This window comes from Littorina saxatilis, linkage group LG3, assembly GCF_037325665.1.
Source record: "Littorina saxatilis isolate snail1 linkage group LG3, US_GU_Lsax_2.0, whole genome shotgun sequence".
Taxonomy (NCBI): Eukaryota; Metazoa; Mollusca; class Gastropoda; order Littorinimorpha; family Littorinidae; genus Littorina; species Littorina saxatilis.
The window spans coordinates 66,483,263-66,511,250 of record NC_090247.1 but is presented as its reverse complement, the minus strand read 5'-3'; the positions used below and the strand labels follow the sequence as shown (position 1 = coordinate 66,511,250).

Sequence of the window (27,988 nt, the reverse complement as noted above, 5' to 3'; positions counted from 1 at the left end):
TCAAAATGACTCTGAGATCAGTGTTACTTGAATCCTAAGCTTAACATTTCAATAGAGTGAAAAAAATAATAAAAGCCATGAATATGTGTTAATGTGGCACAGTATTTTTATTTCAAAAGGTGTAAATCACATTTTAAATAAAAAATCATGTGAAAAGTATTGAGCAAGTAGGATAATGAAGCCAGTTATTGTGCATTCACAGCATTTGTGCAAGCGAATCACTTGTACGAACCATTACATCATTTTATGAACGTTTTCAAAATGTGTCGTATCAACAAACGTGGACTCATTTTCACAGGCACACCTCTAATGCTTTCTTTTCTTCTTCATCCAAATTCACACTGCTAATTATAAAGACAAAGCAAACGAAATCATCAGAGTTTCCAGTCCATTTAAAGCAAAGTTCCAGGAACTAAAGATGTGTGCACATTTAAACAATATACATAATATTGCAATCTATGCTTTACTAACCTCGCGCCCCCTAATTGGCGTAGAGGCGCGTCCCCCGGGTGGTGGATGGGGGAGCCTTCTCTACTAACTTCTGAGAGAAGGTCGCATCACTCTCGATGCTGTGAACTTAATTAGGATCTTTTTCTTGTTTCTTTATTTCTGCCTCCCCAAAGTCCTTTTACTTTCCTTTTCTCACCCATACAATTCTTCACTTATTACCCTTGTTAAGTGGTTCTTGTATAGAATATAGTCAATGTTTGTAAAGATTTTAGTCAAGCAGTATGTAAGAAATGTTTAGTCCTTTGTGCTGGAAACTTGCATTCTCCCAGTAAGGTCATATATTGTACTACGTTGCAAGCCCCTGGAGCAATTTTTTGATTAGTGCTTTTGTGAACAAGAAACACTTAACAAGTGGCTCTATCCCATCTCCCCCCTTTCCCCGTCGCGATATAACCTTCGTGGTTGAAAACGACGTTAAACACCAAATAAAGAAAAAGAAAAAGAATGCTTTACTAAGACACTTAGCTAACAAAAAGATCAATGCTAAACCAGGTTGGGTAAATTCTTAATCAACATTTTGACAGCTTGTCGCTGCCTTCTTCAGAGTGCTAATCAAACAAGACACTTTCTATCGGCAAAGATAATGGTGTAGGTTTTAGGTCGATGTAGACTTACATCATTCTTTTAATTTTTCTTAGAGTTAGACTTTCCAAGTACAAAAATACACAGACAAAGTCGCTCCCAAAAGCATTACAAAAAACAAAAAGAAAGGTTAATTAAGTTAAGGGAATGTTTAATTCAGGACGAATACAAACATTAAATTCACAAAAACTTTGGCCTATTGGCCTTTAAAGTGGACACACCAGACAAAATTAATGATAACTGACGCTGTGATCTCAGAATAAGTGTTTGCAAAAAACTCATAAAAGGCACATTTCTTAGCTGGCAGTATCACAGTCTCAAAATAACACAACCTTGATCAGCGTTCATCTATATAGAGTTTTCTGAATGAAGGCTTCGTTGTACAGAGGACCCCCCCCCCCCCCCCCCCCTCCTTTAAAAAACCCAATTTAAGACCTTATTTTTTTCAGATTTTCTGTTCATAAACCTCTGTTGATTTACCTCCATTTTAAGACTATCTCCTTTTTACATTTAGTCAAGTTTTGACTAAATGTTTTAACATAGAGGGGGAATCGAGACGAGGGTCGTGGTGTATGTGTGTGTGTGCGTGTGTGCGTGTGTGTGTGTGTGTAGAGCGATTCAGACTAAACTACTGGACCGATCTTTCTGAAATTTGACATGAGAGTTCCTGGGAATGATATCCCCGGACGTTTTTTTCTTTTTTGCGATAAATGTCTTTGATGACGTCATATCCGGCTTTTTGTAAAAGTTGAGGCGGCACTGTCACACCCTCATTTTTCAATCAAATTGATTGAAATTTTGGCCAAGCAATCTTCGACGAAGGCCGGACTTCGGTATTGCATTTCAGTTTGGTGGCTTAAAAATTAATTAATGACTTTGGTCATTAAAAATCTGAAAATTGTAAGAAATTTTTTTTTATATAAAACGATCCAAATTTACGTTCATCTTATTCTTCATCATTTTCTGATTCCAAAAACATATAAATATGTTAATTTGGATTAAAAACAAGCTCTGAAAATTAAAAAAATTAAAAATTATGATCAAAATTAAATTTCCAAAATCGTTTCAAAAACTATTTCATCTTATTCCTTGTCGGTTCCTGATTCCAAAAACATATAGATATGATATGTTTGGATTAAAAACACGCTCAGAAAGTTAAAACGAAGAGAGGTACAGTAAAGCGTGCTATGAAGCACAGCGCAACCGCTGCCGCGCCAAACAGGCTCGTCACTTTCACTGCCTTTTGCACTAGCGGCGGACTACGTTCAGTTTCATTCTGTGAGTTCCACAGCTTGACTAAATGTAGTAATTTCGCCTTACGCGACTTGTTTAAGACCTGATTTTGTCAGAGGTCTTGAAAGGGACCGGTTCCACTGTATACATGTTATTTCCAAGAAATTCCTAAAAGGCACAGTACTAAGGCCAAAAAAAAAAAGTCTGTTTACGGTAACATAGGCCAAAAAAATAGGGTCGGTAGGTTGGGATTTTTTGTTTTTTTCCAAAAAAACATATTTTTACGTTATTTTTTTTCTTCCCAAATGCCAAAAAAAAGTCTAGGGTCGCGCGAAAAAAATAGGGTCGGTCGGGTTACCGTAAACAGACTATTTTTTTGTTTGTTGCCTAATATTAGTCAGCTGGCAGTATCACAGTCTCTAAACAACTTTGCCTCATCACCGGTTCATCTTGAAAAGAGTTTTCTGCATTGGAAGGGCAGAATTGCGTGTCTGCATGTAACCGAGTGCACGAAGCACTACAATCACCTTTGGAGGCGGACCGGCACGGTGGCCTAGTGGTAAGTCGTCCGCCCCGTGATCGGGAGGTCGTGGGTTCGAACTCCGGCCGGGTCATACCTAAGACTTTAAAATTGACAATCTAGTGGCTGCTCCGCCTGGCGTCTGGCATTATGGGGTTAGTGCTAGGACTGGTTGGTCCGGTGTCAGAATAATGTGACTGGGTGAGACATGAAGCCTGTGCTGCGACTTCTGTCTTGTGTGTGGCGCACGTTAAATGTCAAAGCAGCACCGCCCTGATATGGCCCTTCGTGGTCGGCTGGGCGTTAAGCAAACAAACAAACCTTTGGAGGCAAATGCCATTTATACAGGATAGAGACATTTAATAGCCCTACAAAAACTGCCATGGGTACGCAAAAGTTCCCAAGAGCATACAAGCATACAAGCATACAGCAGTAGCAAGACCCCATCACAAACAGATCTCTGCAATTGACAGGTGTCTAGCCTAGCCGGCAACGTAGAAGAAACGTCAAGCGACTACAAATAGCCCGCGCTCTTTACCGGTAGACAACTCTGCAGTCAGTCTGCTGTGAAGGGTGACGCAGTAGTCTCCCTGTCACATCAGTCTATAGGGCTTCAAAAATTGCCTGGCACTTCTTTCATGTTCTCCTCATCCATATACATGTCGTGCAGACTCTGTGGTTCTCGCCGTTCCTTGTGCATCCCAAGCTCAAACGTCTCGTACGCTGCCAACATCTGTCAAGTAGAAGAGTGTAAACAAAGATGCATGTAGCATAGTCTTTTGTGTCTGTTGTTGTTGTAAGGCAAAAAAAAAAAAAAAAAGTCTGTTTACGGTATCCCGACTGACCCTATTTTTTCGCGCGACACTAGACTTTTTTTTGGCATTTGGGACCCCCCCCCAAAAAAAACCCACAATAAATCTTTATTTTTTGGCAAAATAACTTAAAAATATGGTTTAAAAAAAATAAAATAAAAAATAAAAATCCCGTCCTACCGACCCTATTTTTTTTGCCTATGTTACCGTAAACAGACTATTTTTTGTGTTGCCTATTGTTATATATGTACGTAAAAGAAGTAAAAACATGGAGAGAAAAAAAAGAAAGAAACAAAAAGTGTCAACGACAACGTTATCCGAGATCATGGAAACTTGTCCACAATATGGGAAAGTGAAGGGTTCAGTTGTGTGTGTGTGTTTTATGCAAAGGTGTTTGGTTTGTACAACAATTTTTGTTGTTGTTATTGGCAGCATTGATGTATTTCAATGTGCATATTTTGAATATTTGTTTATTTGTAATTTAAAAAACAATAGTTTCTGAAAGGATGTTTTGCGCTCAGAACTGTTTTAAGACCTGTGCCATCCAAATACTAATATTAGTACAGTATTAGTATCATGTGACAAGTCAAAAGTACAGATACTGTACGTGGTACCTGATGTGAATTACCCGGGACTGGGCATATGAATTTAAGTAGGTATTCTCTCATGGTGTCGAAAATGAAATGAAAATTTTGCTCAATACAGTGGAACCTCCCATTTAAGACTCCCTCCTTTTTAAGACCTGTGATTTTCTCAGATTTGTTGAGGTCGTAAAAGGGGGGTTCCACTGGATATCATTAATGATCGAGGCATACATGACAGAGAGAGACAGATAGACATAACAAACAGACATGACAGACCGACCAACTGACCAACAGACATATAGAAAAGCAGACAGCCAGCCAGACATAACAGACTGACAGACCCACAAACATACAGACAGACATAACAGACAGTCAGACCAATCAACTGACTGACCAACAGACAGACAGACAGACAGAAAGGCAGACTGACAGACACACAGACCGACAGACATACAGACAGAAAGGCAGACTGACAGACACACAGACCGACAGACAGACAGACAGAAAGGCAGACTGACAGACACACAGACCGACAGACATACAGACCAACAGACCTGTTGACAGACAGACAAATTGATAGACAGACCTAGACCAAGAAGGTATACACACACAAAAAAGAAAGATGGAATGATATGTGATATTACCTGCTTTGCACATTGGGGTTTGGACATTCTGCCCACGGCGGTGCCCAGACCTGGGCACAGAACAGTCGTGATGGGCATCTTGCTGCTGTCTGCGTTGTGACGCTGCACTGTCAACACAAAACAACATCAATCAGTCAATCAAGTTTATTACATGTATTTGAATGCATGATTTTATCAATCAAATCAACCAATCCAATGCACTGTCAATCCAATGCACTGTCAACCCAAAGCACAATCAATCAATCAATCAATCAAGCATATTATTTGTATTTGAATGCATGGTTTTATCAATCAATCAACCAATCCAATGCCCTGTCAACCCCAAACACAATTAATCAATCAATCAAGAGAGACAGAGGGAGATAGAGGGAGAGAGACAGACAGAAAAGCAACACACACACACACACACACACACACACACACACACACACACACACACACACACACACAAACACACATGAAATAGTACCTGCTAATACCACTGCTCTGAATGCCAAGTAAGCATTAACTGTCTGTCTGACATCTTGTGGAACACGCATGGTTGGTGCCGAGATGAGATATTTTATTGGCCGTCCCTCGTTGAATATCGATAGCTCTGGCACTTCCTTTGCACAGATCTTTTGTTCAGCCTCGTCGTTTTCATAGGCACGGATAATCACAGCGTCACCCTTTTGACAGAGACAAACAGAATCGTGGAAAACACAGTTTTGTGAGGAAATGTAGGGAGGGGGTTGATGGGCGTAATAAAAGATTTAAGGAGTCTGACTCGGTGTAAACTCAGAGGCAAAAGAAACGCAAATGCTGCAGTGAAGATGGCTTACCCATGAATTTTAATGTCGAATTAATTATTTCGGGTTAACAATAACAAGGAAACGAATTGACCGATACAAAAACCATACGGAAAAGTGTATTGGGATGAGAGCATGACGTGCCATGTTCCACTGAACACTGTTTGAAGACTGTTGAAAGTCAAAAGCGTGTTGCTCCTCCCTGGGCGTTGATGACTGTGGCGCACCTCCGGTACATGGAGAGGACGAGGTGATTAATTTGCTGCTGAGGGACCTGAGCCCACACCTGGGTCACGGCAGCACGCAGTTCTGCTGCTGTGCGGGGTCTCCGGGCAAGGGCATTAATCCTTCTTTGCATGATGTCCCAAAAGTGTTCGATTGGGTTGAGATCCGGAGATCGAGCAGGATGAGGCAGAATGTTCACGCTGTTGTGACGCAGGATTAATTCCTGGGTATCACGTGCAGTATGGGGACGGGCATTGTCTTGCTGGAACAGGCAGTTCCGGTACCTCTGGACAAATGGAACCACATAGGGACGCAGGACTTGATTGATGTCGCGGTCTGCATTGACACCATTCCCACGACCTTGGCCGACGTTCTGAAAGACGACAGGTCCCAATCGCTAATTGACACCAATGGCGCCCCATATCATGACGCTGGCACCTCCTCATCGATCATGCTGCAGGATGTTATTGTTAGCAAACCGCTGTCCAGGTCTTCGCCAGATCCGGACACGCCCATCGCCAGGTTCCAGGCAAAAGCGCTTCTCGTCCGAAAAAAGAACCCTCTGCCAGTCCCGATGGCGCCAGTGGGCATGCTGCTGGGCCCAGGCTAGATGATCCAGGCGATGCTGAGCTGTCAAGAAGGGACGTCGAGCAGGACGCCGATTTACCAGGTTCTGCCCACCAAGGCGTCGGCGTAGAGTTCTGGCACTGACGGGTTGTCCATGCACCCCAAATGTGTTACGGGCTGTGTTGGCGGCAGTTTCGAATGCATCTCGCTGGTGTTGATGGACAAGATGGCGATCTTGTCGGGCTGTTGTTACCCGGGGTCTGCCACGTCCTGGTAAGTCTCCGGGACTGTTATTGGCATGAAAACGTTGCTGCAGGTGATAAACCGTGGTGACATTTACTCCAAATGCCCTGTAGCAACTTGCTGAACTGATTGTCTGGCATCAAGTCTCCCGATCGCCTGTTGGCGCTGATCTGGTGATAGTCTCGGCATCGCGCCTGTGTCGCAGAAATGAATGTTGTAACAGTTTTGTGAGTATGGTACAGCTTGCCTGAACACTCTGAACACGAAAAGCTGCTTTTCCACATTGTGCATGTGCTGAAAGTGGTCCCCATGACGGTTTGGGATCCCCGTCAACAAGACCTCACGTGTGACCCAGATAACGGCAAACACGGTTCTGACAAGATAAGACCGCTAAAACAACACGTGCAGAACATGCTAGTATCATTATTTTCTTTTTATTTCAAGTCCATAAAGGTTTAATTAACGCATCCTTTATTTGCGTTTCTTTTGCCTCCGAGTATATGTATTTCAAAATGATTTTTTAACATGCATTCCATATTAGGCTACTCTAATTTAATCCTGTCATTGTGAGTTCAGTATATCTCAAGTGAGAAGTATTTTCTTTTTCTCCTAGCTTTAATATGTACCGTATTGACTGTACTCACGACAAGCAGTTCTCCATCCTTTTCTTTGTTTAGGACTTGTTGCAGTCTGTCTTGCCTGAAACAAAATACATGTAAGGCCAAAAAAAAAAATTGTCTGTTTAGGGTAACCCGACCGACCCTATTGATTTCGCGCCGACCCAAAAACTTTTTTTTGATTTCAAAAAAAAAAAAGAAAAAAAAAGAGGTAAAAATGCTAAAAAGAGACATTTGGCGTTTCTTTCTCTCCCTTTCTCTCTGTTTTATTTATACGTTAGTTTAGAAACATGTATTCATCAAATATAAGAAGTAAATGTTCAGCCAACATAGCATTTACAAAACAAAAAAAACAAAAAAAACAAAAAAACTTTACCTACCTACCGACCCTACTTTTTTTGGTCATGTTACCCTAAACAGACAATTTTTTTTTTTGGCCTAACAGTAAGAGAAGATGTTCGGAAATAACTCTGCAGGTTTGTATGGGTTGTGAAAGAGTGAATACCCTTGTATTAAGTGAGGCAAACTTTCCCACGTGACATCTAGGACAGTAACTAGCGATCGAGGGTGTGTCTGAAACACATGAAAACCTTGTCTCACTAAAAAAAAGAGTATTCACAGTTCGGAAACAAATAATGCTTCTTTATCAAGTGTTATCCGCAAGAACACGCCTCGAGTTGAACTCAGTATAGCATTTGTGGGATATATACCTCCAGCTTCCCTGGGATAAACGACAGCTACAAAAATTAACAGAACTATGCTTCTTTTAACTAACATTTTTGAAAGTCTTTGTACTGAATATTAAATATTGACAGATTTCATGACGGGCGCTGTGGCGGGGTGGTAAGACCTCGGAAGGTCGAGGGTTCGAATCCCGGACACAGCCGCCTGGTGGGTTAAGTGTGGAGATTTTTCCGATCTCCCAGGTCAACTTACGTGCAGACCTGCTAGTGGCTTAACCCCCTTCGTGTGTACACGCAAGCACAAGACCAAGTGCCCACGGAAAAGATCCTGTAATCCATGTCAGAGTTCAGTGGGTTATAGAAACACAAAAATACCCAGCATGCTTCCTCCAAAAGCGGCGTATGGCTGCCTAAATGGCGGAGTAAAAACAGCCATACACGTAAAATTCCACTCGTGCAAAAACACAAGTGTGCGTGGGAGTTTCAGCCCACGAACGCAGAAGAAGAAGAAGAAGACAGATTTCTGTTTTTTAAAAGCAAAAATGATTTTATTCCAAATGACCTCACTTTAAATAAACATGCTTTGTGTATATTTACTATGTCAACTCACATTTGCCAGCCAAAATGAATGCTGTAGTACATGTCGATTCCACCGTCCATGAAGCCAAAGCTGTTTGCAGGTGACACCTGACACATAAGTGCAAGCGTACAAGGAGAATAGATGCACCTTTACAGTATAGACTGACCGACAGACAGGCAGACAGACAAAAAAAACACACAGACACACCCACAAACACACACCCCCACACACACTCACACGCATACATATGCATGCACACACCCACTTACACAAATACAGTGTACACACATCCACGGGCGCAAAACAAAGGAGAGAGAATAAGACAGAGATAGAGTAGGTGGAGATTAACCCCTTCACTGCCACAGTATAACAGCATTTTGGTATTGCTGTGTGCCAGGGCAAAATTTCGCTTTCTTCGGTAGGTTCACTAATCTGTTCACTGCTCGATCATTTATTGAGATATCTCTTAGATCTTTGGCATGTGTTTTGCTTATACCCTTGGCTATTATGTGATGACATGATCATTGGACTTTGTTTGTGATTGTTATAGTAAAAATTGATATAATGACCATTTTTGTCAAAAATTACAGTTTCCGGACTTACACACACACATTGCAGCACGTAAAACCACACAAAACACTGCTAAAACTGGTGTCAAACATCAGGTACTCACATTACAGCCCATAAAAGTATTCTTCTGTGTGGTAATCCATAAATCACTTCTTGTAGAGCTTCCAGAACACTGTATCGCTTGAAAACAGGTCTACGAGTTGAGGTCCGACTTTCGGCCGCCATTGTGAATTCTATCTTTGGTTCTACACTTCTAACAAAGTTTTCAACACGTGGTACTAACTTATCCGAACGGTCAATGGGAAAGAACTGTGTTTAGAACCCCATACAAGAACTTGGACAGTGGTTACCTCCCATTTAGTTTTCAGAAATGTCCTGAAATGTTGCTGACGCAAATCCCCCGTACTAGGTACGGTTATGGGCGTACGGCAAACCGAAAATGACCACGTACGTAGTACGGGGTGGGCAGTGAAGGGGTTAAGAAGGTGGGAAATGAAAGAAAGAGACAGACAAAAACAAAACAAAAATTTTAAAAATGGTGACTTACAATAGCATCAGCTGTAGGTCCTCCTTTAAAGATATCTCCATTTGAAACCTGCAATCAAAAACAACCCATGACATCTGCATGATTTTTTTCCCAATGGTACATTGAAACTTTCTTTCTTTATTTGGTGTTTAACGTCATTTTCAACCACGAAGGTTATATCGCGACGGGGAAAGGGGGGAGATGGGATAGAGCCACTTGTCAATTGTTTCTTGTTCACAAAAGCACTAATCAAAAATTTGCTCCAGGGGCTTGCAACGTAGTACAATATATTACCTTACTGGGAGAATGCAAGTTTCCAGTACAAAGGACTTAACATTTCTTACATACTGCTTGACTAAAATCTTTACAAAAATTGACTATATTCTATACAAGAAACACTTAACAAGGGTAAAAATAGAAACAGAATCCGTTAGTCGCCTCTTACGACATGCTGGGGAGCATCGTGTAAATTCTTCCCCCTAACCCGCGGGGGGGAAGCATTGAAACAAAGATCCTTGCCAATGAGACAGACAGACATGGAGACAGAGACAGAGGCAGGCAGATAAACGAAGAACACACATGTGTGCAAAAACAAACCCTCTCATCCCCCCCCCCCTCCCTCTCTCTCTCTGTTTCCCCCTCTTTCCACACACACCCTGCCCCAACTCACACATACATGCCTTGTCACACACATAAACGACACAACTTACTCCCGCTGTATCAGTGTTTCCATGCTGAAATCATGCTTTTCCCCCTCCCCCAACACTCACACACACACACACATACACACACACACACTGGCTCACACATATAAGTGACACAACTTACTTCCACTGTATCAGGGTACTCTTTAAAGTAGTGTTTTCATGCTGAAATCATGCTTTCCCCTCCCCCAACACACACACACACACACACACACACACACACACACACACATATAAACGACACAACTTACTTCCACTGTATCAGGGTATTCTTTGAAGTAGTGTTTCCATGCTGAAACCATGCTGTCTGATATGTCTCTCAGTTTGTAGACAACAACTTCCCTTTCTGAAGTCGGTTGTCCTTTTCTTGTTTTCAAGGCGTTCATGGTGAATACTCAAGTGTAGACTAGAAATAATTGAAGCAGAAACTGATTGTTGAATTGAAGACAGATGACACGCGCACTGCATCTGCACAATAAAAAAAGAAATCATATATATTGGAAAATACAATTTGAAAACAAAGGAATAAAATATGATAGATTAAAATGTCTCAAATAGTCAAATGTTGATGAAGCTGAATAAGTTAAACAAACAAACAAACAACACATTGATAAGGCAAAATCAGTCCAACTTTAGAAGCAAGAAACACATCAGCAACAGCACAAATAAATAATGCCTTTTCTACTTGTCGTAACAATTACACCGTTTTTTATGAACATTTCAAAACAAACGTTAGATCGAGTACTCTATTACAGTTTTCGGAGTCAAGTAGTACCCCTCTTTAACAGACTTATACCCACTAATGCACACCAGTCATGAACATGTCGAAACTTCAGCGTAGGTCAAGTGATACGTCACGTGAGTATAGGGTGCTGGATTTACTGGTGTGACAACACAACTGCAAGGAGGCATGATATATGAGCAATAAGCTAAATTTAGAACACCAACAACGTCAATCCGAACCACGTCGTTACAAACAGTCTGCATGCCTCACACGCTGGTTGCAGTCTGTATATCTTCAGTGAGATTGTTTTCTGCTGAAGCTCCTTTTTTTTTTCTACCCAACGAAACGAAAGTAGAATTTTCATGCACGGAGGACTAAACGAAAACAGGACTGTACATGTTTGATCCTGTATCTAAATTCAACAAACCCACACTTTGTTTACGATTCATCTTTGTTTTCTTTCTGTACTCTGTAAATCGACCAAAATATTTAAAATTCCATAAATACTGTAGCACGAAATAAACCAGGTTACCTAGCAAACCAGAGATCTGCAAGGAAGCGCGCCGACGTGTTTTGTTTACATCGGTAGCCCGGAAGTTTATGAGTAAACCGGAAGCAAAAGCAAACCCTTTTGGAGGTGTGGCTGTTTTGCGAGTCACCATTGGTCTATTTTCGATTTGACATTGACCCTCACATTTGTGTTTCATCACCAGAATTTCCAGTCGAAAACCCTGTCTTGTTCAATTCTGAAAGATGAGTCTGCAGTGCATTAATGCCAGAAGGGTAAGCAGCATGCGTGTAGACTATGTTTGGTTTGCAACTGGGCGTACCTTTGTTGTTCTGTCAGTTTTTGTCGACCAAGGAAACCTTTGCCCTTGAATCTAAATCTGCTATACTGTTCAGTATACGGCGTTCAGACACATTCAGACAAAAGCAACAAAATGAATCGAGACCTAAAGTTGCAAAATAAGCGTAAATATGTTTAAGGTTCAACCGTTGTAATGCCTGCCCCTATCTTTTACAAATGAATTCACTCCTGTAGTTATAAGTGTGTGTGTGTGTGTGTGTGCGTGTATATGTGTATGTGTGCACGGTGTGTGGGTAAGAGTGTTAATGTGTGTGTGTGTGTGTGTGTATGTGGTGGTGGGTGGGCGAGCGCCCGTGTGTGGCAAGTATGAGGCAGGACACACACACACACACACACACACACACACACACACACACACACACACACACACACACACACACACACACACACACACACACACACACACACACACACACACACACACACACACACACACACACACACACACACACACACACACACACACACACACACACACACATGCAGACACAGAGATCTTGTCTTTTCTTGGCATTGATCAGGAAAAATGATAAAAACTGAATTGTGTTTTCTTGTAACTTTCAGGTCCTGAAGAAGCTGTCAGGGGTCCGGCATCTCACCCAAGTTTCCGGACTGAATGTAAGTTTGTACATGTATAGGAAAATCTTGCAATGTTTACACTGTTTTGTTTTAATACGTAAGATCTGTTAAGAAAAAGTCTTTATTATTATAGCCCTTTTCCTCTTGTGAAAAGTCCCATAACCATATTTGATTGTAGGGGAGCGAGATGTTGGAGTGTCTTTTACATAATTAATTTATCAGAAAAAATAGCCACTGCATGTGCACAGAGACGACCCAGGTTGTTGATTGTTGATTTTTGGTTTATATAGCCAAGCGAAAAGATGATCTTATCCCACACCGGCACGGTTGGCCTAGTGGTAAGGCGTCCTCCCCGTGATCGGGAGATCGTGGGTTCGAACCCCGGCCGGGTCATACCTAAGACTTTAAAATTGGCAATCTAGTGGCTGCTCCGCCTGGCGTCTGGCATTATGGGGTTAGTGCTAGGACTGGTTGGTCCGGTGTCAGAATAATGTGACTGGGTGAGACATGAAGCCTGTGCTGCGACTTCTGTCATGTGTGTGGCGCACGTTATATGTCAAAGCAGCTCTGCCCTGATATGGCCCTTCGTGGTCGGCTGGGCGTTAAGCAAACAAACAAACAAATCTTATCCCATGTATAAACCTGGCCAGATCTGAGACGGTGAACTGCTTACACAGCAGGGATGGCCAGATCCCATAATTTTAACTCGCCAGCCAGGCCATTTTGTAAAAGACAGTACTCCAACATCTCGCTCCCCTACGATCAAATATGTGACCCTCCACGACGGAATGAGTCGCATGTGACCTTTGCATGATTTTCATATTTTTACATTTTTCTACAGAGTTTTTTATGCTCTATCCAGTGGTGAAAACCGTTTTAGAAAAGAGCGAAAACTGTTTGAGTTATAAGCCTGTGACTAAGGTGACCCTCACACTGTTACCAGACACTCCCCGGACTTTTATTAAGCCTAGCGCGGAACCGCGCGAGGTGACATGCGACTCATTTCGTGGTGGAGGGTCACATATGGTTATGGGACTTTTCACAAGAGGAAAAAGGCTATAATAATAAAGACTTTTTCTTAACAGATCTTACGTATTAAAACAAAACAGTGTAAACTGCAAGAGAGTCATTAGCACAGCAGTAATTTCACTGGCCCGGTGCATACCAAAGTTGATCCATCTGATTTGAAACTCGATGTAACAACCAAAAATGTTGCATTTGACCAGAATTTTCACTGTCCAGCCGGGCGAATTGCCAGGCGGTTTCTACTAGCTCGTCGGATTTTTTATTCGCCCCTGGCGACTGGTTGGACGATTTGGCCATCCCTGCCACTCCAGTGAAGGAGTGTGGCTTCAACTTATGTCTATACATCAAAACTGAGTGAGGATATTTATGTTGCCATCTGTACAAATGACCTGGCGTTTGACAGGACGTGGTGATTGTGAGCGCAGTGCGGACACCCATCGGTTCCTTCCTCAGTAGCCTGGCAGAGGTTCCAGCCACTCGACTGGGCTCCATTGCCATTAAGGAGGCGGTCACCCGTGCAGGTAATACAGTGGAACCCCTTTAAAGAACCCCTAATGTAAGACTCTCATGATGGGCGCTGTGGCGGGGTGGTAAGACGTCTGCCTCTTAATCGGAAGGTCGAGGGTTCGAGCCGCGGCCGCCTGGTGGGTTAAGTGTGGAGATTTTTCCTATCTCCCAGGTCAACTTATGTGCAGGCCTGCTAGTGGCTTATCCCCCTTCGTGTGTACACACAAGCTCAAGACCAAGTGCCCACAGAAAAGATCCTGTAATCCATGTCAGAGTTCGGTGGGTTACAGAAACACGAAAATACCCAGCATGCTTCCTCCGAAAGTGGCGTATGGCTGCCTTGATGGCGGGGTAAAAACGGTCATACACGTAAATTTTACTCGTGCAAAAACACGAGTGTACGCGGGAGTTTCAGCCCACGAACGCAGAAGAAGAAGACGACTCTCTTCCTTTAGAACATTTTTTTAGACTTTTTGTTCATAACCCCTATAATTTTACCCCCATTTTTCTTTTGGAGGGCGAGTATGGCGGCCCAGGTAGCGACAAGGTGGCCGCGTTTGAGTTTGAGCGAATTAATGTCCTCCTTGGTGGCATGAAGGAGGGCTAGTTTGCTGTCAAATCCCTCTTTAGAAAGTTCCTCCGCCACCGTGCTGGGGAGCTGCGCAGACCATTTGTCGAAGCGAAAAGGGTCTCCGCTGGATTCCATTCTTGCAAGAGCTAGTGAAGAGCGCTGCTGCGACGCGGGCGCAGGTAAAAAGCCAAGTGAGCGGCCCACTGCTGGTCAGTCAAACATACCTGACATCAGCTCACAATTTAAGACAAAAATGCACCATAAAAAGCATGCAGACCAAGGGGTTGTCACTGGTGGTACCCACCAGCCACAGGCACAGTAAAACAAATGTTTAAATTATATTTATACTAAATAACACATAATCTTACCCCCATTTTAAGACCTGATTTTCTCTGATTTTTTGTAGGTCTTAAAGGGGGGTTCCACTGTACGTTGGTCATGTCTGTACAAATTGTGTGTATGATGATCTTGATTTATTTGCATTTTGTGTCATTTTATACTGCAAGTGGAGGAAGTCTTGAACTTTTTTGCCCAAGGAATAATGTTCCTGCGGTGCATAAATATTGTGCATGCCTCTAAAAACATCTTTTTTTGTCTGCCTTTATGTCTTCAGCGCTGTTACTGTGGCTGTAGACTTGAAATTTGCATTAGGCCTCTGGTAATATACATACACAAAAATTCAAAAATCTGCAAACTAATGCATGCTTGAAATGAAATTCTCAATGCATAGCCACAACCTATATAATGTTGGGCCAATTTTACTGTGTGCGCCAGCAGTGTAGTCCATAAATGTTTTGTGTAATCTTGTACGATAGACTGGGCCTCGGATAACTGCCTTTTAGGGATGCTCTAGGCACACTTATTAATTCATGCTTTTGTGACGATGTTTGTCCTGCAGGGATTGCTGGAGAGGAGGTGAACGAGGTATACATGGGGAATGTCCTGCAGGGATTTGAAGGGCAGGCGCCGTGTCGACAGGCCACGCTGGGGGCAGGTTGGTTACTCTCTTGTCGTGTTGTCGTTTTTACCCTTACTTTTGGTTTGAGTCTGAATAGACGATGTCCGAAAATTACTCTGTCAGGTTTGTATGGGTTGTGAAAGAGTGAATGCCCTTGCTTTTTACTGGGACAAACATTGGAGGGGCCAATCACTAGCGAGGGGTGTGTCAGAAACACGTGGACAGGGCACCTGTGAAGTTATAAATTTGTCAGAGGAAAAGCAAGGGGATTAATATTCCCTCTTTCACGACCCATACAAACCTGACAGAATTATTTCAAACAAATTTCTATTGGACATTAACTGCAGTCTTCAGGGATAACAACAACAATAACAACACTTTATTGTCCATTAAATGTTACATAATGTAAACGATTATAACAACAATTGGACAAAAATTAAGACAACACACATAAAACATAAAACATAGGTTCACGTATGTAATAATAAGCACACCTATCATACTTCCAGTAACACTGACCTAAAGTGTTGTTCGTGTCATCTTTAAATTGAATAAATATACAGATAAAATCTAAATAAGGTCACACGACTATTAAGACTATCACAATCAAATATAATGTTGCACTATATATATTTACCCTATCATTACACAGGAGTTGGGTTTCATAGCAGAGCAATCACATTTTTTTGGATGTGTGTGTGTGTGTGGGGGGGGGGGTTTTCATGGGGTTGGGTAGGACTTAGAAAATATAACAGGAGAGTTTCTCATGCAAAGTTCTGCTTCTCGTAGTAAGTTTGACTATCATGCAAGATATGACCAATCTGTGCTTTTCCAAAGTGCATCTTCATTTTTACTGAAGATATGAAGGTCGACAGTTCTGCCGGAGAGAAAAATCTATGAGTCAAAAACCAAACACAGAGGCTCAGAGGGAATAACTAACGCATGTGTACTTCTTGTTCAGGTCTGCCCATCACCACCCCCACCTCCACCGTCAACAAAGTGTGTGCATCAGGGATGAAGGCCGTCATGCTGGCTGCTCAGAATCTCATGTGTGGACACCAGGTACAGAGTACTACTGACTGGCATTATACAGTGGAGTGGTACAGTGGAACCCCTCTTTAAATATTATTGATCTCCCCAGTCAACTTATGTGCAGACCTCCTGATGTGTTGTATCCCCTTCATGTCTATCTAACCGAGTGCACGAAGCACAACAATCACCTTTTGAGGCAAAGCCAGTCAAACAGGGTTTAGAGATTTTAGAGCTAATTTAATAGCCCTATAAAAACTGCCATGCATACTCATGATTCCCTAGAGCATACAAGGTGACAGCAGTAGCCCAGACCCCATCACAAACAGAACTCTACAATTGACAGGTGTCCAGCTGACAACGTATAAGAAATGTTGAGCTACTATAAATAGCCTTGCTCTTTGCCAGCAGACAACTCTGCAGAGTCTGCTGTGAAGAGAGACTACTGCGTTGCCCTGTCACATGTACATGCAAGCACAAAACCAAGTATGCACAAAAAAGATCCTATAATTCATATCAGAGTTTGATGGGTTATTTAAACACGAAAGCTCCCAGCATGCATTCCCTGGAATCATAATTTGACGGCAACATTCACATGAAACATGTTCTGTGCTCTCTGTAGGACGTGATGGTGGCCGGAGGCATGGAGAGCATGTCCAACGTACCGTACTATATGAAGCGAGGGGTCACACCTTATGGTGGAGTACAGCTGGTGGTGAGTTTATAATTACCCTCTCTTTTAGCACTGAATGGCAAAGGGCGAGATGAAAAGAGAGACTGAGAGAGAGAAAAAGAGAGAGAAACAGAACTCGAACTCAAAAACTTTAGTACTGAGGGATAATAGCATTAGGTCCATATGGTCCTTTCTTGCAGCTAGTCCCCACTACAATACACACATGAAACAAAGAACAAGTACGAAGAATAAGAATATAAATCAAAATAAAACACAGACACACACACATTCGGACACACATACACACACAAACCACACACACACACACACACACACACACACAGACATCCACAGACACCCACCCACACACACACACACACACACACACACACACACACACACACACACACACACACACACACACACACACACACACACACACACACACACACACACATACACACAAAATATGTCATCAACAAGCAATCCAAAGCTAAAGAGCAAGAGAACAACACAATTGTAAAGGGCATAGATGAAACCAATCATCAAAATCATAAAACAAGACAGATCATGAATGCATACAATGGCACACTATTTTAGAAATAGATGACACATATTTCTAAAAAGAAAGAGAGAGAGAGACAATGACAATTCTTTATCTGAGAGAGAAAGAGAGAGAGAAAGCGAGTGCGTTGGGGGTGGGGGCAGTACTGGAATTCTTGAATGGCACATGCAATTGTTATATATTGCACGTTTTCTTTTTGTATAATTTGTGTGTGTGCTTTTATTTGATGTTTTATATTTTGTATGTTTTTACCTTTTTCAGGATGCAATTGTATATGATGGACTGACAGATGCTTATGATAAAATCCACATGGTGAGTCACATGATCCCCTTAACTTTGATGTTAATGAGCATTCTTCTTTCTTCTTCTGCGTTCGTGGGCTGAAACTCCCACGTACACTCGTGTTTTTGCACGAGTGGAATTTTACGTGTATGACCGTTTTTACCCCGCCATTTAGGCAGCCATACGCCGCTTTCGGAGGAAGCATGCTGGGTATTTTCGTGTTTCTATAACCCACCGAACTCTGACATGGATTACAGGATCTTTTCCGTGCGCACTTGTTGGTCTTGTGCTTGCGTGTACACACGAAGGGGTATAAGCCACTAGCAGGTCTGCACATAAGTTGACCTGGGAGATCGGAAAAATCTCCACACTTAACCCACCAGGCGGCCGCGGCCGGGATTCGAACCCTCGACCTTCCGATTAAGAGGCCGAGGTCTTACCACCCCGCCACAGCGCCCGTCATTAATGAGCATTCAAAATATATCTCCCTTTTTCCTGGCTACATTCTCTAATTTTCATGGAATGTTTACAGTATAATTATATTCTGCATACATGCACAGTGTGAAAAGTTAGGGGTAGAACAACATTGTAGACAAGCTGACAAATGTTGAATGTTGGGCTTTGAACAGTGTTTATTTCTAACACTTTGACTATAAAGACTATACAGTCGCCCTGGCGACCAACTCTCGATAACGACCACCCCCAAGTCCTCAAAGTGGCGAGTATTTTACTTGCCATGGCGAGTAGAAACATGTAACTGGCAAGTAGAAATGTTCATCTACTCACCAAATGCGAGTAAAGTTGCTGCAACAAATTGTTGGCTTGGCTAGTAAAGTTTGCTCTCTGGCTAGTACATTTTCAGAATCACCATTTGTTGGACTTTGAGGGCTGCATCCCGCTCTCTCTTTTGTATTTCAGGGCAACTGTGCAGAAAACACAGCCAAGAAATACGCCATTGGGCGCGAAGAGCAGGACGAGTACGCAGTCAGGAGTTACCAGTTGAGTCAAAAAGCTGCCAGTGAAGGCATCTTCAAGAAGGAGATTGTTCCGGTGGAGATTCCTAAGAAGAAAGGTTAGAAGGAGATATTTTCATTTACCTTTTTCCCCCAGTGGTATAAAACACAACATTGTTTTACTTACACTCCTGACTTAATTCAGTATTGGTCTTTTTTCAAATGACATGCAATCAGGAACATGAAAGGGAACATAAAGGGAACACAAATTGCAAAAGCATAGACAGATGGTTTGTTATTGCGGAAGGATTAATATGTGACCCTCCACCACGAAATGAGTCGCATGTCACCTCGCGCGGTTCTGCGCTAGGCTTAATATAAGTCCGGGGAGTGTCTGGTAACAGTGTGAGGGTCACCTTAGTCACAGGCTTATAACTCAAACAGTTTTTGCTCTTTTCTAAAACGATTTTCACCACTGGATAGAGCATAAAAAACTCTTTAGGAAAATGTAAAAATATGAAAATCATGCAAAGGTGACATGCGACTCATTTCGTGGTGGAGGGTCACATATTCAGAAGTTGGTATTCACTGTATTTCCGAGTGAGGCCTTCATATGTGCTTGCCATAAGGGGTGTGCTGTTATTATCTTTGGAATTTGTATTTGCATTGTTGCTTGTTGCAGGAGACCCTGTGATAGTGAGTGAAGATGAAGAATATAAAAAAGTCAACTTTGACAAGTTCAAGACCCTCCGAGCAGTGTTTCAAAAGGAAGGAGGTAAATAAGTCATTTGATTTTGATCCAGCTTTGCTTTATTTGGTTTCTTTATGCATCAGAACTTGTTGTCTTGTCTGCATGCAGGGGCCAGTTTCACAGGATAGCTGTGATCACCCTGACAGTCGGCCGACTGCTTCGTCACCCGACTGCGATTGCTTGCTGGGCCACTGTAAAGCGTATTTCATGTACGAATCACTGTCATCCTTGGACAACCGCGGTCGACCGACTACACAGTAATCTGAATGGCCAAGTCGGGGGTTACAATTTGCAGCATTACCACTTCCGTTTGTGAAAATGGCCGATTTTGAAGACGAAGCTAGTTTCATCCTGTTCGGACTAACTATTCGCATGACGTCGAACCCACTTACGCCATAATGTGAGGCCTTCTAGACATGACATTGGCTTGTTTCCCGAATTACTGCATCCCATGGATATATTTTAAAAATCTATCACCACGAATGCTGCAGAATCCAAACATAGTGTGAGCATTCTGCTACTGACTGTACGGATAATCACATTTTCTCTCGGATAGTCCGACCCCGGTGCTGGGGGAGAGCAACACTGCAATCAGGCAAAGACGTACAGTCGGCCGACTGGCATCTCCTTCGTGAAACCCGATTTTGTTGGATTACTATATTTCGCTTCTTCAACCGCCATCGATTGACTGTGTTTCTGGCTTGTGAAACTGGCGCCAGATCTCTGCAGCATTGAAAAATGAAATTTTGAGGGTGAAAGTCACTGATTTATTTCAATGCTTGTTATTCTCTCAGGTGTGAGGAGATTGGTTTCCGAATTATTCTCACTAACTCTTGTTGCACATGTCGTATGCATTTAGAAAGAGACTGGCACGGTTGGCCTAGTGGTAAGGCGTCCGCCCCGTGATCGGGAGGTCGTGGGTTCGAACCCCGGCCGGGTCATACCTAAGACTTTAAATTTGGCAATCTAGTGGCTGCTCCGCCTGGCGTCTGGCATTATGGGGTTAGTGCTAGGACTGGTTGGTCCGGTGTCAGAATAATGTGACTGGGTGAGACATGAAGCCTGTGCTGCGACTTCTGTCTTGTGTGTGGCGCACGTTATATGTCAAAGCAGCACCGCCCTGATATGGCCCTTCGTGGTCGGCTGGGCGTTAAGCAAACAAACAAACAAACAAACAAAACAAACATGTCGTATGCATTTAGAGCGTTTACTTCCCTTTGTTTCTCAGAAATGTTGACAGGACAAAATTCTATAATTAAAAAAACTTTGCAGAAAGTAGTGAAGATCCATTGCTAAATAAATGTGTGACATTGCGTATATGTTTATTGCAGGCACAGTGACGGCAGCCAATGCCAGCACGCTGAATGACGGTGCCGCTGCTCTGGTGTTGATGACAGCACAGAAAGCTAGTCAGCTTGGCGTCAAACCACTGGCCAGAATCCTGGGTGAGTGTTTTTTATTGAGTCAGTGTGGTTGGCTGGCTTGGTTGGCTTTCTGTCTGGCTGACTGGCTTCATTTCTGTCTTTCTTTTTTTTTAGTCTTTTCTGTGATTTTAATTTTTTTAATTTTGTTTAGTGCTGCTTATAGGGCTTTAGTTGCGGCAGGATTTTATTTTGGAAGATACATGTAACTCTAATATCTGTCTGTCTGTCTCTCTGTCTGTCTGTCTGTCTGTAGCATTTGAGTTCATCAGAGTTTGTATGTGCACATGCATGTCTTACTCTTGTTTTCTTGGGCAATTTGTTTTCTTCTGTAAATGTTTTTCAGTCTGTGTGTGTGTTAGTGTGTGTGGGGGAATACTAATAATAATGACAGCTTATATAGCGCGAACCACAGTAATCTATGCTTTCTTCGCTTTACATATTAACTATGAATAACAAAATAAAAAAATAAAAATATGAATACTATTAACATAACATCAAATACATACACTCTTCAAAAAAAGTTAGGGATCACTTTTTTTACAAGCACGCCACACAAAACAGACAAGACCGAATTCTTTCATTTTTTTTAAATTATATAATTGAACAACCAAGGAGTAATGACAAACAAAGCAAAGATCGAACGCGGCAGCGACAATTTAGCTAGAGTGTGTCAAACGTGACAACCCTCGAAAATGGAATTCACAACAATGTGAATCAGTGTCAATAACGCGTGTGCCCTCCGTTGTGTGCCAGGCATTCAACACATCGTTGGCGCATGGAGTGGATCAGGTTGCATATGAATGCTATGGGAACTCCATTCCACTCCTCCTGGAGCCATTGCAGCAGTTGACCCAGATTGGCAGGAGGAGGGTGATGTTGCTGTACCCGACGACAAAGCTCGTCCCACATGTGCTCTATGGGGTTCAGGTCCGGGCTGTTGGCTGGCCACAGCATCCTGTTGACCCTGGCCTGCTGGATGAAGGTGTTTACAGCTGCAGAGCGATGGGGAGGTGCGTTGTCATCCTGAAGAATCGCACGAGGGCCGATCGCTTGGAGGGCTGATACGACCAGGGGTTGCAGGATCTCATTCTGGTAGCAGACACCTGTCAAGTTGCCCACTACATTGTACAGAGGTGTTCTTAGACGTGTGCTGATCCCTCCCCAGACCATCACAGAGCCTCCGCCGAAACGCTGTCGTTCCAGAACAGCGCCTTCTGCGAAGCGCTCTCCGCGACGCCTCCACACTCGGATGCGACCATCAGCAGGTTCCAAGCAAAAGCGGGACTCATCTGTAAACAACACCTGAGCCCACTGCTGACGTTGCCACCTCACATGTTGAGTGCACCAGGCTCGGCGAGCTGCTCGGTGATTAGCAGTCAGGGATGTTCCTCGGACTGGACGCCTTGCACGCAAGCCAAAGTTGTGTAAGCGGTTTCGGATCATCTGACCACTAACAACAGTGTTGGTGGTAGCTTGTAGGCGTTGCCTAATGTTGTTTGCCGTAGCCATTCTTTGTTGCATGGTCTGCCTCTGAATGAAGCGATCCTCTCTTTGTGTGGTGACTCTGGGCCGACCAGAACGTTGTCGCTCCTGCACTCTTCCAGTTGCGTGGAATCTCTGTTTTAGTCTGATGATGACAGAGGGAGCCACTGCTAGCCTCTGGGCCACTTGCCTGGCAGCAACACCGTCTTGTAGCCATCCTATTGCCCTTCCTCTATCCAAATCACTCAGTTTTCTTCGTGGGGGCATGTTGCTACTGTGCATAATTGTGTCAGCGTGTCAACCTTTAAACACAAGCTGATGAGCGATGTTCATAGCCAGGACCCTGTTGTAGCACGTGCATCACAACCTTTTGCCCTGGCATGCGTTCCGCAAATTTCATGGGGCTATAAAAAACACCCTTTTTCTTCCAAAATCCAGAAGCTTTTGAGAAGTCCCACAAAGGGAAATAACTCTGTCTGCTAAACAAAATTCTAGGTCAAGACTCATTGTTCATTTGTTAATTCAAACACATTAATCTTTTAATTATTATGTCGATGTTTAATTTTTTGGCAATTTTTTATAATTAGATCCGTTTTTTCAACCGATCCTTCACTTTTTTTTGAAGAGTGTATACATACTAGCAAAATTAAGTAACAATACACTTACAACAAGACATTAAATGTGTGCTGTTCAGATTGATACTTATACAAACGGTGTTTACCAGGTTTTGCTGATGCTGCCATTGCCCCAATAGACTTCCCCACTGCCCCTGCTGAAGCCATTCCCAAGGTAAGTATAAGACACACTTCTGCTGTCAATGCAGATCATTATATGAATGATACTGTGACAGTTCACCCTGCCACACATGTTCTGTAAACTGTAAATGATTTTAAAGAGCCGGCCGAGAACAAAACAGAGAATTAGAAAATTGATGCTGAATCGGTCTCGCATGACCCCCTGGGTTTTCGAGACAAGCAACAACAATTGACAAACAAACAAACTGTAAATGCTGATATGCACATGTGTCCATCTTAGAACATCTGTAGTCCTTTAATTAAGGTAACTATACAGTCTGTCCATTCAGTTGAAACAAACACCCCCCACCCCCTGCCCCTCCCCCCCCCCCCCCCCATCCCGCCCCTCCACCTTTTCACAATAAATTTGTATGTGTTAAGATAAGATTATTTTCTTTTATGGGTTTTGTTTTGGTTTCATTTCAGGTTTTTTGGAGGGCGATATTTGTCTCTTGCTTGATTTTTGAGGATCTTCTTCATCTTCTGAGTAGCTGTTCAACTTTTTGTTCTGTCTGGCTGTGCAGGTTCTAAAGATGGCGGGGGTGAAACAGGACGACGTGGACATGTGGGAGATCAACGAAGCGTTCAGTGTCGTCGTCCTTGCCAACGTCAAAGCTCTCGGCCTTGACCCCAGCAAGGTCAATGTCAACGGAGGAGCCGTCAGCATCGGTCATCCCATTGGGTGAGTCTTTGTGTTTCAAGTTATCAATAGAGTGGTTATCTCATTGCTGGTCTTATTTTGACTTGAACATGATTGGGAGAGAATACGTCATAGCATATACCTGGGTGATGACATGGTTATTATTTCTGTTGGTGCCATATGGTAGTCATTATTCCTCTCTTTATCAGTGGCAGCAGATTCGTTCTGTCTTTCATTCTCTTTGAACCAAAGACTCTTCAAGGCTACCTTGTGTTTTTTCCTTCATTGATGGCTAATGGATACTATTGAGTGAAAGCAGTCGATATTGACATCACAGCAGGAGTGGTTCAGACTTTTACATTTTAAAACCAAAGAATCTTTCAGGCTACCTTGTTCTCTTTTTTTCCATCCATATAGAAGGTGATACTTTATAACGAACGCAGTTGCAGAATGACACTTTCATTCACTATAATGGGAGATCATTACCTTGCCGGCATTTTGCAAGCGAACCACACGATCTTGAGATAACATTTTTTTATCTGTTTCATGAGTGTTTTTCTGTCTGTCTATGCTAAAGACCTTATTTGGGTTGACGTACGTAGTAAATGTAATGTTTTGTTTTGTCAATAATAAACGTTCCATTTACCTACCATTCTTCTCTCGAAGAAGCTTTCATAAGCGAAAACTGGTATTGTATTGTGCTGTCATTGTATCATCTTGAACACGCGGCCAGTACCGTGTAACTGGCCTTGAGACCGATCGATTCAAGGGGGTAATCTCAGTCATCTGAAAGAGGGAAATCCAAACGCAATCCACCTTGTTCGATTTTATGGGCTTGGACGATAGAGAAAAATAAGAAAAGCAAAAGCTGGAGTCCAGTTTGGACGAAACTGCTATCAAGAATGCAGAATTGATTTTTTCTGAGTTTTTTTTTTTAGCCGTAAGCGCCATTTCTCATTTCGAATTTCTCATAACTGCTGGCGGCTGCAGTGAAACCAACAAAGGGGCCTCACTCTGGAAGAGTTTCCTGTTCCGATAAACATGGCGCTTACGGCTAAAAAAAACTCAGAAAAAATCAATTCTGCGTTCTTGATAGCAGTTTCGTCCACACTGGACTCTAGCTTTTTCCTTTCTTATTTTTCTCTATCGTCCAAGCCCATAAAATCGAACAAGGCGAATTGCGTTTGGATTTCCCTCTTTCAGATGACTGAGATTGCCCCCCATGAATCGATCGGTCTCAAGGACAGTTACATGGTACTGGCCGCGTGTTCAAGATGTCATTGTATCGGTGAGGACACAATTCTCTTGTTTTTCAACTTTTCTACCATTATTTATTCTGAATTTTGGAACGTTAGCAGTCTTTCTGTTTTTGTATTTTGACTTTCATTCACTGCTGTCACTCCTACAGAATGTCGGGAGCTCGCATCACAGGTCACATGGTGCACAACCTCAAACCGGGACAGAAAGGATTGGCTGGAATCTGCAACGGGGGTGGGGGCGCGTCTGCCATCTTGATAGAAAAATTGTGAGGCATGCTTGCATGTGATGGACAACAATATCTTCACTCAGATACAATACAAGGGACCGACTGTTTTGAAGGGACTGTGGTGTGTATGTATGCTGTTTGGACTGTGGAAATGAAAGATGTGAAAATAAGTGGAATGGGGGATCAAGTGTCACTATGCATTATGATGTTGCTGAAAGAAGGTGTCAATTTGACCACAGCAAACAAAATGGAAGTAAGGAGAATGCCATGTTTTCAGTCATATCAGAAGTATATATCCCTGAATAGCGTGTTTGATAATGATTGCGCTTTTAGGAATTTATTAGCTGTTTTTGTTCTAATTTGTAATGATCTGATAAACTGCCTGTGCCCTTGTGTTTTTGATATCATTTGTGTGCGTTTTGAAGCTGAAAATGGCTGGCAAAATAGAACTGAATTCCAGTACTAACTATTCTGCAGTTCTCCATATGGTATGAATTTGTTATCAATTGTTTTACAAGACATTAGATTAAGAACGACTGTTACTGTTGCCTGGTGACGGATGTTGTTAGTGAGGTTTAGGCCATAACCCATGGCCCAGGTGAAGATATAGATGTAAGTATGTGTACATGTAATATGAATTCACATCTGACGTAAGGCACAGAGATTTTTTCTATTTATATGGTGTTTTAATTATTTGTATGGGAACACAAGATGAGTATGGCATGCATTTGTTGAATTGAAAATAAATGACTCAGCATTTCTTTTCAACTGAGGCAATGTCACTATGGTTTGTCTTTAGAGTGGTAAAGGTGTGTTTTGTGGCCAGTAATAAGCCATTTATTTCTGAATGTGTTTGTCATGAGGGTATTTTAAAGCTGACAAGTAATGATAAAACTACCCCCCGTGGGTTAGGGGGAAGAATTTACCGGATGCTCCCCAGCATGTCGTAAGAGGCGACTAACGAATTCTGTTTCTCTTTTTACCCTTGTTAAAGAACATATAACGTGGATGCATACAAATATATGGTATGCAAAAGTCGCTGAAATAAAATTCAGCGGCACGAACAACAACTCTAGGTGTGGGCTACATGATGTGTGTGATAGCGTGAGGAGTGTGAACAATATGTTGACGGTTTCTTGTATAGAATATAGTCAATTTTTGAAAAGATTTTAGTCAAGCAGTATGTAAGAAATGTAAAGTCCTTTGTACTGGAAACTTGCATTCTCCCAGTTTAAGGTAATATATTGTACTACGTTGCAAGCCCCTGGAGCAAATTTTTGATTAGTGTTTTTGTGAACAAGAAACAATTGACAAGTGGCTCTATCCCATCTTCCCCCTTTCCCCGTCGCGATATAACCTTCGTGGTTGAAAATGATGTTAAACACCAAATAAAGAAAGAAAGAAAGCAGTCAGACCGTGCGCTGAATTGTTGCAACCGCTCAGGCTTTTAATATTAGGGTGCGCAATGGGAGACTTGGGTAGAACCGTTGGGAAATACACACCCTCATCAGGGGACAGTATCCAGGGTAGTCAAAGATGGACCGGTTTAAATTCTGCCCCCTCTTTCTTTCAATGAATTCTGCCCCCTCTTTCTTTCAATGAATTCTGCCCCCTCTTTCTTTCAATGAATTATGCCCCCTCTTTCTTTCAATGAATTATGTCCCCTCTTTCTTTCAAAAGCCAATTAATTAGTTTCGTTGTTGCTCCTCAAATTTATAACATAGCCAGACACACCTACATAGGGAATTTGTGTGAAAGGCTATTAAATTTTGTTTCTTTGTTAGTAGGTTGGTTTTTTCTTACAGTTGCAGTGTGTTTACCATCCAGTGACACACACACATAATGCTATTCACACACTCACAAACACTCAAAAACACTTGCATGCATGCACAGAAACACACACACACGCACACACATGTCACTCACACATCACCCACACACACAGCTTTGGTCTTATAAAACATTTATTTGCCATTGGTTGAGTTAAACTGTCACAATATACATGTTCACATTCATTATCATATAAATTTTATACAGAAGATTCACAATGCTGTTTAAGAGAGTCACAGGTCTACAAGCACGTATGGCTTTAACAAGAAAGACCTTTCATTTTTACAACTGCATTCTAAGAGCTGATCCGATCACCAGCATTGGATAGAAAACATGGCTGGTGTTTTTTTGTGTGGAATGTTTGGTCAAGTCTTCTAACAAGATAAAATGTGTGAATATTTTCAAGGCTAAACTATACAGGTGTAAAAAAAATATCACTTATTCATTCAAAGATATTT

The 27,988-nt window shown here is 42.3% G+C and overlaps 2 protein-coding genes across 3 annotated transcripts; one reads left to right on the top strand and one right to left on the bottom strand.

Moving 5' to 3' along the window:
* Positions 1-20: 20 nt before the first annotated feature.
* LOC138963028 (uncharacterized) lies at positions 21-11,706 on the bottom strand. 2 transcript variants are annotated; one of them, XR_011454690.1, is made up of 9 exons: positions 11,645-11,706; positions 10,640-10,856; positions 9,706-9,753; positions 8,619-8,695; positions 7,353-7,407; positions 5,355-5,553; positions 4,886-4,992; positions 3,167-3,578; positions 29-2,852 (listed from the first exon to the last, which is right to left on the bottom strand). XR_011454690.1 is itself a non-coding variant. In XM_070335002.1 (8 exons), exons 2-8 carry the CDS (start codon positions 10,772-10,774, stop codon positions 3,459-3,461), a joined length of 741 nt encoding a protein of 246 aa, XP_070191103.1. In that variant the 5' UTR covers positions 10,775-10,856; positions 11,645-11,706; the 3' UTR covers positions 21-3,458. The 2 variants fall into 2 exon arrangements, 1 of the variants encoding a protein (XP_070191103.1); XM_070335002.1 differs by having other exon boundaries at positions 21-3,578.
* A 38-nt stretch (positions 11,707-11,744) lies between these two features.
* Positions 11,745-26,482, top strand: LOC138963027 (acetyl-CoA acetyltransferase, mitochondrial-like). The gene is made up of 13 exons (XM_070335001.1): positions 11,745-11,895; positions 12,545-12,598; positions 13,989-14,106; positions 15,562-15,657; positions 16,583-16,683; positions 17,273-17,365; positions 18,150-18,200; positions 19,089-19,242; positions 19,806-19,898; positions 21,206-21,319; positions 23,505-23,569; positions 24,099-24,256; positions 25,623-26,482. Exons 1-13 carry the CDS (start codon positions 11,866-11,868, stop codon positions 25,741-25,743), a joined length of 1,248 nt encoding a protein of 415 aa, XP_070191102.1. The 5' UTR covers positions 11,745-11,865; the 3' UTR covers positions 25,744-26,482.
* The last annotated feature ends 1,506 nt before the right edge of the window (positions 26,483-27,988 follow it).

Coding starts and splice junctions, on each gene's coding strand:
- LOC138963027 (XM_070335001.1), top strand. CDS start 11,866: ATGAGTCTGCAGTGCATTAATGCCAGAAGG. Junction 17,366..18,149: donor ATGGTGGAGTACAGCTGGTG/GTGAGTTTATAA, acceptor TACCTTTTTCAG/GATGCAATTGTATATGATGG. Junction 19,899..21,205: donor AGTGTTTCAAAAGGAAGGAG/GTAAATAAGTCA, acceptor TGTTTATTGCAG/GCACAGTGACGGCAGCCAAT.
- LOC138963028 (XM_070335002.1), bottom strand. CDS start 10,774: ATGAACGCCTTGAAAACAAGAAAAGGACAACCGACTTCAGAAAGGGAA. Junction 8,696..9,705: donor GACCTACAGCTGATGCTATT/GTAAGTCACCAT, acceptor CTTATGTGTCAG/GTGTCACCTGCAAACAGCTT. Junction 7,408..8,618: donor ATTCATTTTGGCTGGCAAAT/GTGAGTTGACAT, acceptor ATTTTGTTTCAG/GCAAGACAGACTGCAACAAG.